This window comes from Henckelia pumila, unplaced genomic scaffold (assembly GCF_033568475.1).
Source record: "Henckelia pumila isolate YLH828 unplaced genomic scaffold, ASM3356847v2 CTG_461:::fragment_3, whole genome shotgun sequence".
Lineage (NCBI taxonomy): Eukaryota > Viridiplantae > Streptophyta > Magnoliopsida > Lamiales > Gesneriaceae > Henckelia > Henckelia pumila.
This window is the reverse complement of record NW_027331831.1, coordinates 2,822,223-2,836,126: the sequence shown is the minus strand read 5'-3', so window position 1 is coordinate 2,836,126 and position 13,904 is coordinate 2,822,223. Positions and strand designations below refer to the sequence as shown.

Genomic DNA, 13,904 nt, shown 5'->3' with positions numbered 1-13,904 from the left:
CGTAGTTTGCAGATTATTATGTTAGTTCGAAGATTTACTCTGTATGCATCGAAAATTAACGATCGTGAGTTCTCACGTAATAAAAAAAATAAAAAAAAGAAAATCAACTATGTACCAGTGTCAATTGGATAAAAAAAAAACGAAATTTGGAGAAGTTAAGTGTGACCCAATTCAATTGATCCTGATCCATAACCAGCCCGGATAAATTTGGTGGTCAAGTCCAACAGGTTGCGAGCCCAAGGATCACTAACAAGACGGGCTCTCCCTCCACGGCCCACTCTTCAAATTATTTTTAATGTTCATTTATTTTTGCGTGTATTTATATATGCACACGAAGAATATGATTTCACCTCTTCTAATAAAAAAAATCCATGATATAAACTAAGACGGAACATTCTTGAATAAACAATTGATAAGCCATAAATAAATGTTTTCATTAAGAAATTCAAGGTTTTAGGAAGTTCGAGTATAGCACTACGTGCTAGTATGTAACGCGTGTCACTCCATTTGCTAATATTTTCATATAACGCGGTGAAATGAAGCTTGCAAACTCCAGGAGGGGTTGAATTTCCAACACAATAGACACCACTAGGTTCAAGTTCGCTTTAGCACGTGGACAAGCATCTTTGTATCGAAGTTTCAAGTTTTTATTTGATGATCTATACGAAAATCCGCATATAATAAAATTATGTCACAAAGACAGGTTGATAATAATAGTTTTTTGAGCCTCAAAGATAGGTTGATTTATATATAGTTTTTTTTAAAAAAAATATTGAGTGTATAAGTTAAATTCATATTAAAGGAGTTAGTATTCGGCATTGCTATATATAATTTCAATATATATAATCTTAACGTGAGACATAATCAATGCTAGATGGGTGATGTGTTTCACAAATAATTACGATCATATATCATTTTGTTATACACATCATATTTCACCCTTTTTATTAAACAAACGGTACCTTAAAAATTGGAACTATTGTTTTATCATTAATGAGTCTACATCTACATATAATTAAACTGGTTTTAATTAATTAATTTATAAAACATCAAACAAATATACATTAATATTTAAGATTTAAAAAATGGATTTATCCTTATATATGTAACGCCCAAAAATTCGTCACGTAAATTCACACACATAATTAGGAGATTTAATAATTTTAAAATAAAGTGAAAATGTGTTAAATTAATTTTATGACTTATTATGTGAATTATGTGATTTATGTGCATGTTTTAAATGTTATTACAGCATTTAACCCGCTATTATGGAATTTACGAATTTATTTGATAAAGGTTATTTTGTGATAGCATAGACGTGACCGTGGACGAACGAAATAAAAGTTTTCATCCAAAAATTTATGACTAGAATTTTTAGGAATTATAAATTAGTATTTTAAGATTTTATTTTAGAAAATAATAGTTTTAATATATATATATATATATATATATATATATATAAAATCCAATTTTTCACTAAAATGAGCCATTTTATGGGCTTTTAAAATGCTTCTAAATCCCCTTAATTTATTATTACGAAAATTAAAAGATTTATATCATATATTTTTGTGGGCTTAGAAGTATCTAATTATTTTAATTATTTAATTAACCCAACCCATTATACACACAAATATATACCTAGAAATCTCCCTCATTCCTTCCCCTACATCACATCTAAACAATCAGCCGCCTCCATTCAGAAAACCAGCAGACCCTCTCCCTTCACAGCACACACATCACGATTACTTTGAAGAAAAATCACGAGTTCGACTTGCCGTTCGTCCCGGAGATCAATCTACGCGTCGGTAACGTATATTCGAGTGAATAAATCACAAAGGCACGTTTCGATTCCCTTCTTGAACACCATTTGAGTCATATTACATTGATTCATACATAAAAAGATTGATTTTGCATGTGTATGTGGTTTTGATTGAAGATCATGCATGAATTTTTGAGCAGTCCACGTTTATGGCTTGAATATCAGATTTTCTCACGTTTTTCTGCTATGACACGTTCCAGCATGCTGATCCATGGTTAGGGGTCTGAGTTAGGGTCCCTAAGATTGACTTGTATTGGTTCATGAACCAGGAATAGGCTGAAAAAACGAAATAAGAACAGAAACACGCACCAGGCGCATAGGTTGAGCAGTTCTGGGAGAATTGATCGTGTAGGCTGTATGGTGCGAGTTCGAGGCTGGTTCCAGTTGTGTTAGAACCCCAAGACCTTGAGAAAGGTCCTCCAAGTGGGTTTCTGGCTGGTAATGGCCGGAGATGGGCGGCCGAACAGCCTGAAGTTTGAGTTGGTGTTCTGCGCGCGAGCAGATTTTAGGTAGAGGAAGAAGGGACTGGTTTCGGGTCTATAGGATGAGTTATGGGCTAGGGTTTGTCTTGTTGGAACCCTCTGGATGTGGTCTAGGTAGGTTGGATGGTGCTTTGGCCGGTGGTGGCCGGATTCAGGCGGTCGAAGCCCATATAGGGCTGATGGTCGTTGGTTATAGACTCATGGGACAGCCTAGCTTAAGTTCTGAATTTTGGTGTTTTGGGGGCCGGGCTCGGGTTCTTGAGTCCGGGTTGGGTCTAAAATATTGTGAGTTAAGTTAGATGAGTCCGGGTTTGGGTTCGGGTTATATTGGTTGAACTTGGGTATTTTAATTTATTTTTATTAATAGTTTAAGTTAAGATTTAATGAGCATATTAAGTGGTTAATGGGCTTAAGAAATTTATTGGGTAAGGTTAAGGATTAATTGGGATTGAATAATACATTTGAGCTAAAATATAAGTTAATAGGCCTAAGGTCAGTTATTGAGTCAGTCTAGAATTTTTATGAGCTTAAGTTTAAGAGAGAGGTCAGTAGCTCGAACAAGTCCTTGAAAAAATAAATGAACCGTAAATATATATTTAATATATGCATGTATTTTATTTTTTTATATAAATATGATTTTTAAGAAAATAAATTAAATATATATTTACGGGCAAATTTTCATGAAAATAAAGAAATAAGTGAGAATTTTCAAGTTCATGCATCATGTAAGAATTTTTATGATAAGTTTAAATGCATGTTAAGAAAAAATATATTTTTTTATGGAAGTTGAAGTGAAGATGGAAAGTGATGTGGTTGGAGGCCGGGATACATGGGCCCGGTAACCTTCCTAATGATGTATAAGTATGATGAGCTTATGGATCCAGCTGAGAGGGCTGGTGAAGTGGCAGCACAGAGGTGAAAACCCCACCGCCGCGTACGTTGGTTTTTAAATTGATCAATCGCTTAGTATGATGCCACCGACATAGATACGACCTGTTGAGAACTAAGAAATCATGATAAGTTATTTTATGAGATTTATTAAGTATGATGATATATGTTTAACATTATGATAAATCAGTATAATTATTTTATTTCATGTTTATATGCATATAATTTTAAGATCATGCACGTATAATTATTATTCACATATTTTATATGATGTGTGCTTGTGTGTGGTTTCATTTTGTTATGTAAGGATAGAACGTGCTGAGCCTCTAGGCTCACTAGATTTAAATGGTGCAGGTGAGCAAAATGTCAATAAGGATAATGTGTTCCCGACTGCGGCGAGGGCGTATGAGTTTCCAGGCGGCTAGAACCCGTGACCATTGCTCTAAGATGAATTTTATGTTGAGACTAGAACATTTATTTCCGCATATGTTTTATTATTATAGATTTTTAGTATATGCATGGATTTTACGTTTAAGTATTTATTTTCTAAGTTTTTATGAATTTTTGTGAAAGAAATATTATTTAGGAATTTTATTATGGCATTCTTATAAATTATTATTTAGTAATTAATTTGAAGTATTTAATTGCATGCGTGTACTTTTATTGTATCTTTTGTGTATTTTTTATTTTAAATTAAGTAAAGTTATTTTTAACTATGACATATATATGTATGAGCATATATATATTTATATTCATTATTTTATTATCAGAGAGTTTTTTTTTTAAAAAAAATCAGTAGAAGTCATAGGTCGTTTCATTCATGTGACGCCCGGGGGTGAGGAGGCAGGGAGTGATCGCCGGTGCCAAGAGGTTGCACGGACAATGAGCGGCTCCTGGTAGGTTTCTAGGCAGAGGGAGACATGAATAAACCGATCCCGTGCCGAAATTAGTGGGGATTCTGAGACTGTATAGGTATGAGACTACATAGTTGATGAGGGCTTAAAAGATTGCATATGTACTGCTCATATCAAGAAGGTGCATCTTCTTTTCGTGACCTCATCATATAAGAACTCCAAAGTTAAACGTGCTTGACTTGGGGCAATTTTAGGATGGGTGACCTCCTGGAAAGTTTCTCAGGGTGTGAGTGAGGACATAAACACGCTGAAAAGACCCGTCTTGATATAATGGGTCGTTACAATATATGATTAACATAAGTTAATATATTTATATAGAGTAGAGATTTAAAAGTTGGTATATCATTAGTCTCGGTAAAGTTCATATTATTGCAATAAAAATGAACAAAAACAAATAAGTTTTAGCTAATAAATATATCGATTATTATTCCAAAGATTTTACTTTAAAAAAAAATTAAAAAATTTAGGAACGAATATGTATGGAATATAAAAATTACAACCCCAAAGCAAAGAACCATTACAAATAATGACGAAACAAGTAGATTTAGATACGAAGCAACATAAAATAAACCAAATTTGATGGTCTCATAAATCTTTATCTGTGATTTGTGAGATGACTGATGAGTTAATCATACCCATATTCACAATAAAAAATAATATTTTTGACATACAAACTAATATGTTTTCATGGATATCTCTGATAATATATTCATCTCTGACATATTCTACGATGCAAAAGCAATACAAGTAAAGTGTTAAATTGTTAATCCGAGTGTTACAAGCTATTTTTCCCCCATATAATACAATGTGTTGGCTCATGTAAAAAAAATACATGTGACCTTTTTCAACTATGGGCGAAACTTTCATATTTTGGTGCAACATTTTTTAGACGAGTCTTATCGTATAGAATTTGTGCAGCTTAGTTTACAAAAGGTTAACTTGATTCGCTGCGGAAAAAAAATAAAATTAATAAAAGGGTAATGTTATATGTACATTGAGGGTTACACGTCATGTAATTTCAAATGCAATGTATAACTCAACGTGTAACCTAAGTGCATTATCCTTTATAAAATTGATTATATCCGAAGAAATGCAAATGCAAGAACCAAGGGGAAAATAAGAAAAGGGGGGAGGGCAAAAACAAATAAGTAATTCGGATCACAAAACAGCACCACACATTTCAATCACAGAGCACAAGCATGGAATATTCCACTAAGCAAAATTAGCTTTTCCACTTCATTGGCAAAATTAGCTTTTCCACTTCATTCGATTCAATTCCCTCTCCACCGTCATCGAATATGCTGGTGATCGATCCTCACACCACAGCCGCCGTTCGACTCCCCGCCGCTAACGTTTTTATCCCTCGGTATCTCTTTTGCTTTATTTTTCTACTTGTTTTGTGATGTATTTTGGCCGTTTGCTTATGCTTCATAAAATGTGGAGTTTGCGGCAATGAACTGAGCTTTTTTTATTGAATTTGGTTGGTGAGTAGGAGTAAGTGCTGGAAGTTGAGGGACAACTGTGTTGGAAGAAGGTGTGGGGGCTGGGTGAAGGATGGTAATCGGAATAGAATAAGAGCGACTGCAAAAGAGCAGCCGGGCTCGGGTTCGGGACCGGTGAAACAGAATGTGAAGCCTCAGAGGTATCATCCGTTCGAAGACATTTCGGACTCTGAATTATTGGAGGACGGGGAAGCTTGTCCCACTCCCGCTGAAGCAAGTCGGACCATAATTGAGGTATAAACAGAAACAGTAGTATGGATTTCAAGTTTTGTCTCAAGGAATTTAATTGGTGTTGTATTGCTAATTTTATGAAAATATTTGGTTTTGAGCGAAAATCTATGTTGTTGATTTTGTGTAAAGATTTTGTTTTAGGTGAATAGCAAGGCAACCCTGATGTTTTCTGGTTTGGTGAATGAAGAAGTTCACGAGAACATTTTTTGGCCAGATCTGCCTTATGTAACTGATGAACATGGAAGTAAGATGCAACTATTTCTTGTTTGTATGTGGCACACTTTGGTTGTTGATGAGAAGTGGCTGATTTTTTATTTTTTTATTTTAAAAACAAAAAAGTGTTGTCATTGCTAAAGTTGCGATTTTGCTTATGATCAGATATATACTTTCAAGTGAAAAACGATGAAGACATCTTGCAAACTCTTACTTCTGAAGAAATCATCGTGGTAAGTTCAGATCTTTTAAACTCAATACACATGATTTTGACTGAAAAAGAGGACTGATATCGTCCTATAAAATTCACCTATGGTCCTTTACGACTGCATAGTACCTGGAGTAGTGCTATAAAGACTTTACACATCTGTTATTTCTATTTGCCGATCTTGATTGTGCCCCCTTTTGGAAACCATTGATGATTTGATCTGCATCTAAAAAATTGCTTAAAGCCTTGAGAGATTGAGTCAACAGCATGAACTCTGTACTTGAGAAGCGACTAGTGAAAGAGTGTACCGTAAGTAGAGCCGGGACACTAGTGGTTGCCAATTTGCTTCAATTTATACCCCTGTCCCAATGTTTAAATGCATTGTCAGGCATTCAGGATCTTCTAATTCAATCAATTTTTTTAGATGCTTACTTGAATTTCACACAATGCAGCAAGTCATTGTTGGACTAGATACCGCAGAAATGATTAGTGAGTTGGAAGCACTAGGTCATTCTGATATTGAATTCGGTGTTGATGAGTTGGATGGTGAAGGTAGCGATTATGATGACGGTGATGAAGATGATGAAGATGATGATGATAATGACGATGCTGAAGATGAAGATAGTGAGGTGTGCACTCTACTATCAATTATTTTGTCTTTTAGCGTCTAGGTTGTAGCTCCGCATTATGTAAACCTTATTGCATTCATCTGCAGGATTGGGTTGCCATTCTTGATGATGAGGAGGATGAAGATGAGGAATCCGATGGATCACTGGGAGACTGGGCAAAATTGGAGACGATGCGATCTTCTCATCCCATGTTTTTTGCCAAAAAGTTAACAGAGGTAACTCTTTCTATAAATTTTGTGGGCATTGATGATAAAAATAAGTAAGAAAAACTTGAATCCTTACTAGAAATTGTCTACTTTTATCGAAAGAAACTAGGATACAACCTCTATATTTTGTTGAGTCCTTTGAAATTCTAGTAATTGAAAGAAGTATTAACTAATTGATAAATTAATAATGTATGATAAAATTCAATAAAGTGTGAATATTTAATTAACTAAGAACTCAAATTTAATTTAATAACATAGTTGACTAAATACGAACTACACTACTAAAATGTTGGATTTTAAAAATAATAATAATGAACAAACCTATATATAAATAGGCATATATTATATTATCGGATATGTTTTGATACATAGAAGAATATGCCATAGTCACCAACATCCATGAGATCAATTTCAGCATATTTTAATCAAACCAAAATGAATCATAGAAAAATATTTTTTCCAAATGACATTCATAATAAAGATTGTATAACATAATAAACATTAAATGTCTATTTATTTGTGTTCTTGATTTAGTTCATTGTAGTTAGACGATATTCATTAGTTTGATTTCATCTATATCAAAAATAATTTCTATATAACAATGCAAGAATTTCTAGTATTTATCTGTATACTGGCTTCCCAACTAAAAGTCTTTCAAACATTAGCTATGACCAATGAGATATGTGAAGCATTACCATGAGTATAATAAAGAGCATCCTTGTAGCACTCAAACAGGATTATAGCAATTGGATTAAAAGAAATTTAATCTGAAATTTGGTCAAGGCATAATTTCAATACACTCAAGCGATCATCAGAGGCTCTTCGGCGGTATTAGAGAAAAGTGGTCATGCCAATCGACTTGTACCACCAAAATATTTAGAGATAGAGAACATTGTTTATCAATGGTTTCTTTGATGTAAAGATCTTATGAATGTAAAAGGAAAGCTAATGTTGTATGTTGTAATGAGGATGGCCCAGAAAAGCTTACCCTGGATTATCTGAAAGTGTACAAATCCATGTTGCTTTCAGAATGTTAATGCAAACTGCTTGAATTGCCAATATGATGTCAACAAAAGATCGTGCCAATATCATGGATAAACCTACTGATGATGAAGATGGGGATAACCGGATAACATTGTAATACTGATGTTTGTGACATGCAAGGAAACAATTGAAGCTTCCAACAGCACAATAATTTTTCGTAACAAATTGAGGGATCGACTATAAAGTTTCTGGATACAACAAGAAAAAAAAGAGAAGAGATTCGTTTAAATTTAACTTAAACATAGAACAAGTAGCAATAGACTCATATTTTAAGAAAATATGATATGATATTTAATTCTTTTTTTTTTAATTTTATTAATCTATTTATTTGTGATATAAACAGTAGCATAGAGTGCCTTAAGAAAATCTACCATCTTATTAATTTATCAAAATTATCATTCTGTCCATTTAGCTCAAGTTGGGAGCAAGAAAGACTTATTTGACAGAGATCATTAAGCAGTCGAATATTAAATTACGGAGTTTATATTGTCTTTCATGCTCGTATGATTTTATTGTATAAACCATGCACCGTTTTTATGGGTATTTTTATTGCACAGGTTGTTTCAGATGATCCTTTAGATTTTATGGAACAGCCTTCTTCTGGCCTTGCTATACAAGGCCTCCTGAGACCTGCATTCATCGAAGAACATTCCGTCATCCAAAAGAATGTAACAGATCCTGAATGCAGTGATAATGATTCAAGCAACGTTGACGAAGAACAACAGGAAGAAGGCACTGTGAAGATCAATGGCCACAGATGTGGAAAAGAACAATCACAAGATGATCCAAGTTGGGCAGAGGAATTGGAGAAGGAAGAAAACCTTGGAAGTGGATTTTCATTTTACAAAGTAGAGATGATTAAAATTCAGTTAGTGTCAGCGCATGGGCGTGAGGTAAATCTATAGCTTTCCTTGTGAATCTCAGCAGTATATTTTGTTTCTTGTTGTGTTAGAATTGTTTTTTGTATTTGTTAAAGTTTATTAGTTTTCAGGATGTAACACTAGAGAACTGTCAAATTTTACTCTTTTTTTCTCCGCCTTTTATATTTGTATTTATGTTGATGGCCATTTCAAAATATCTTCATCCACATAACGAAGAGGCAGTTTCTGGATGCTAACATAGTACCAGGTCCTACATGAACAAGAGGCATAGGCTCTGTCTTATGCTGTAAATTACTAGACAAAAAAATCCGATAGTTTGTCATGATAGTGCTTTTTCATATTGATGAAATGAACGAAAACTTATGCTGGACATCCCTATTCTCTCAAATGATTGATGTTACTGCAGTGTTAAACAGTGCAATTTTGTACCAATCGCATATGGAAAATGGGGAGTAAGGCGGAGTTATCATAAGTGGAGTAGAAAAGAGAGACAAAGTTGTCAATGCATTATCTGTCTCACACTCTTGTTCAATCTGGTTAATTGTCTGCTAATGACATATTTGATCCTGTTTCTTCAGACTCTATTCTGATATTTTTTCGGTGTCAAACTATTCTGATATTTTTTTGGTGTCAAACTAACAACTTGGAATAAGATGACTGGATAGGTATATTATCCACGGCATGTTATTTGGTATTGGGAAGGAAAAGTGTGATTTAATTATTCATGCAGAATTTTGTTGAAATAGAAGATTATAAGAGGGCTCGACCTGATGCTATTGCACATTCAGCTGCAAAAATAATATCACGCCTCAAAGCTGGTGGAGAAAAGACCACGCAAGCTCTAAAATCTCTTTGTTGGAGATGTAAAGGGATTCAAGTTGAGGTAACACTCTGAACAACGGACCACAATTTCAAATCGTTAGTTATTGTGCGCCTGGATCTTGTATTGGGAAAAAAAATTGAACTTAAGTTTCTATCACACCCACATGTAGTAGAAATTTATGGCATGAAGAAAGTGGAAGGACCAAAAACATCACCATTCCCCAACACATTTTCCATGCCCATGAACAAGTCGTCCTAGATATAATTTCTTTCCCACCCAGAAGCATTAAAGTTATAATTTATTTATGAAATTTTTTCCACTTGGCTGAATCCATCTACTTGTATGATGAATTATCCACTCTAGCCATGCATTGTCACTGAACTAGGGAGTAAAAATACCATCTAGTGAGCCAACAGAAAACTTTAAAATGCAGTTGCTTGGTTTTTGCACTAATTTTTTACAACTTGAAACAATGACAGGAGTGTGCTCTTATTGGAGTAGACAGCCTTGGTTTTGACTTGCGGGTTTGCTCGGGAACACAACTTCAAACACTGCGTTTTCCTTTCAAAAAACGGGTGTGTATGCTTTTCTTTCCCTTACTTTTGTGGTGTTCATAATTGCCTCGCTGGACTTTTCTACAATAGAAAATCATCTCAACATCAGTTGCTTTTCTTTCCCTTACTTTCAAACTGTCCGGCTTAAAAAGCTTGTTTCAGTTGCTCATGTCTCGTTGTGAAAATCCATCCCACATCAATTAACTTATGAGATTTGGCTTAATGCTCAATTGAATGCTTTATCTTCAGCATTGGTAAAATATTGAATTTCTTGTTGTACTCGGTGGATCCTGATTCAACTCTTTACTTCTCTTAATGCTCAATTGAATGCTGTTTGGTTTGCTCATAAATTTGCCATCCTTCAAAAGGATTGCTGTACCTCTCAAATCTTTCCCTTGTATGTACTTCTACACAGGCCTCATCGGAGTACAGTGCCGAAAGGCATCTGAATGACATGCTGTTTCCGAGAGCTCACAAAATTCACCCACGAAAAGAAGCTCAGCAGACTGAATCTTAGGTTCAAGTTAGATGCTGCTGATATCTGTATTTTTTGTTATGTTGTCCCATGTACGTACGTAGTCGATAAAAACAGTAGAAAGCTATGTAGAAAATCTTTCATTTCCCGCTATTCTAGTCCTCGTTGCAAGAAATTTTGACATTCCAGATCTCTTGTCGGACTATTGTACTGCATCTTCTTTCCATATTGTAACAATGTGTACTGAATAATTTTAAAATGTATATTTGGGAGAAATGTGTACTTTATTTGCATAAAATATGATATTTGAATTTGAATTTGAATTTGAATTTCGACTCCATTCATCATGGTTTTCCCTTGCACATAATTTTGAACGTTTTATGATCAGATGTGATCGGGTGTATTCATAAATCCAAACTGAGCAAGCGAGCTCAATAATTTTTATCTTCACATGGTAAATAAGTTATATTACTTCCATATTTTTGATACAGTTTTCGATTATTTTATTTCAAAATATACTATTTATGTGTTATTTGCAATTATATATATATATATATATATATATATATATATATATATATATATATATATATATATTAACGTACGTGGGAAATTAAGAGTCCGTTTGGTTAGAGAAACTGGATGTCAAAAGCAATTTTTTTAAAAAATAAAAGCACTTTTCTTAAAAGTGCTGCGTTTGATTAGAAAAATCATTTAAAAAAAAATTAAAAAATGTTTTTTAAAAGTTAGAATTTTTAGTTTTTTGGGCTTTTGCTTCTAACTATATTTAAATTTTTAAATAAAAGTACATTTTTCAACATTTATCCAAACACCAAAATAACTTCTGTTTTTTTAAATAAAAAACACTTAAAAAAATTGAACTTATTTTAAGCACTTTTTTAAGCATCCGGCTTCTGTATCAAAACCTTAAATTCCCCACTTTAGTAAGTTTTCATATGTAGAAAATGCGGCACTTCTATATAAAGCATAGAGCAAGGACCACAAAATCTCATGCTTTCGTGTTTGTACGTATACCTAATTTTATGATGTAATACAATTCTGTTTTAAAAATTAATTATTTTTAATAATCGACTTGTGTTTGGATTAATGCTAATGGAGGCTATCCTTTAGTAATAATAATATTTATTTTTTTGGTAACCAATTAGCACTAGAAATGTGGCATGATGACTTTTTCTAGTCATCATCAAATAGCACATCGCCGTTTAATTTGTTCAATATTTCCAACATGACCTGAAATGTTTTTGTCTTTTCTTAAAAAAAAAAAAAAAAAAAAGTTGACCCCGAAGGGGACCCCATTCCACATGAGTCAGAGGCTCATTGGCTCATGCGGAGGGTAAATCGAGGGATGTGCACGAGCGGCAGGGACCTGAGGGAAGGGGCACATGACCTAATCCCCAGAGCATACCCCCCATAATATTTCAGCAGGGAATATGCTCCACACGAGGATCGAACCCGCAACACTGGAAAATTTCTTCCCACATCACCTCAGGCCTTACCAACTCGCCTATGCCCCTGTGAGCGTCTTTTCTTATTTAAAGGATACCAGACACGCCTTTTGACACGTATTTTTCTTGCGTTTGGATGTATAGATTTGTGTTCGAGAAGAAAATTTGAAATAACTTTATATTACAAGCACGTCTTTCAAGATTCGTCGATTGTGCGGGCAATTTTCTTTTTTAATGTCACCATTTGATGTAATTTGATATTCAACGTACTTGTATTAAAAAAAAAATGTAAAATCATTTGTCAACTAAATCTTATCAAACAAACAAATGAATTTGTTATTATGAATTTGAAATCTTCATCATGCAACCTAATGTTTGGATCGTTAGATTTGATTTGAGGGATACATTTCAAATGATGATGCATTTCAAATTACATCTATCTTAGGTGTATTTGAATATATATATATATATATATATATATATATATATATATGGAGCCGATTTGAATCTAATTCATTTTTGTCTATCCAAACAGATCAAATAATTTGATTACGTAATAGATTTGAAATATATGTTTTTGAGGGTATTTAAAACATATATTACTCTTTAAAGTTCATAATCTCATATGGAGCCGATTTGAATCTAATTGATTTTTGTCTATCCAAACAGATCAAATAATTTGATTACGTAATAGATTTGAAATATATGATTTCAAGAACATGCACTCCTTTCTACAAATTTCTTGTTCCTTTTTCAAAACTAAAAAAACAAAATTTATTTCTATTTTTTTTAAAAAAAACGTCTAAATATTTGGTAGAATTTGTGACATGTTCGATTTTTAATCTTTTTAACTGATTCCAAAGTTTCTATTATGAATGGTTTAAGAATATTTTATACTGGTAATCCACGCACGTAAAAATTCGCGTGCATAAATAGGTTATATTACATCTAAAAATAATGAATATTTTTTTTTATTTTTATATTAAAAAATAAAATTGAAAGATAGTAGTTATAAGTAGTAAGAGACATTTTTGTCCATCTATTAATTTGACCAAGATAGTTATTTTAAGAGATTAATGCATTATTATATTGTACATATGTATAGATTGTATAGATGTTTATTGAACATTCGTAAAAGAATCATTTACATTGAGGGAATCATTCATATTTAGAATTTTTGGTTTAGATACAAGTTTCAGTTCTTTGAATATGATTTTCACGTCGTTCAAAATTAATTAAATGTGGAAACTACGGAAAATTTAAGATGTTTTTTTGGACGGAAAGTGGTGATTGATACTCAACTGCTCCATTGGACGCCCAATTTCTTTCGTAATTTTCTCATACTATTTGAATCGACAAATTGGTTGGCAGAAAATTACGTGGAACTATTAATTTCGTGTAGTTATTTCAATTTCAAAAAGGGAATTAATTCCCTTGATCGAGCTATTGAATAGCATAAAAATCTTACGTGAGAAGTGAGATAGGTTCATGGAATAATATAATTTTCGTTCCGATTCAATTCAAGACAAATATTATTTTTTATATAAAATATTAATTCTCGTTACATGT

At 33.1% G+C, this 13,904-nt stretch overlaps 1 protein-coding gene across 1 annotated transcript; it reads left to right on the top strand.

The window, feature by feature from the left end:
- The first annotated feature begins 5,275 nt into the window (after positions 1–5,275).
- Positions 5,276–11,162, top strand: LOC140871581 (uncharacterized protein At3g49140-like). Its single transcript, XM_073274153.1, has 10 exons — positions 5,276–5,469; positions 5,596–5,839; positions 5,978–6,080; positions 6,215–6,282; positions 6,710–6,886; positions 6,973–7,101; positions 8,694–9,029; positions 9,748–9,900; positions 10,320–10,415; positions 10,810–11,162. Exons 1-10 carry the CDS (start codon positions 5,402–5,404, stop codon positions 10,909–10,911), a joined length of 1,476 nt encoding a protein of 491 aa, XP_073130254.1. The 5' UTR covers positions 5,276–5,401; the 3' UTR covers positions 10,912–11,162.
- Positions 11,163–13,904: the final 2,742 nt, after the last annotated feature.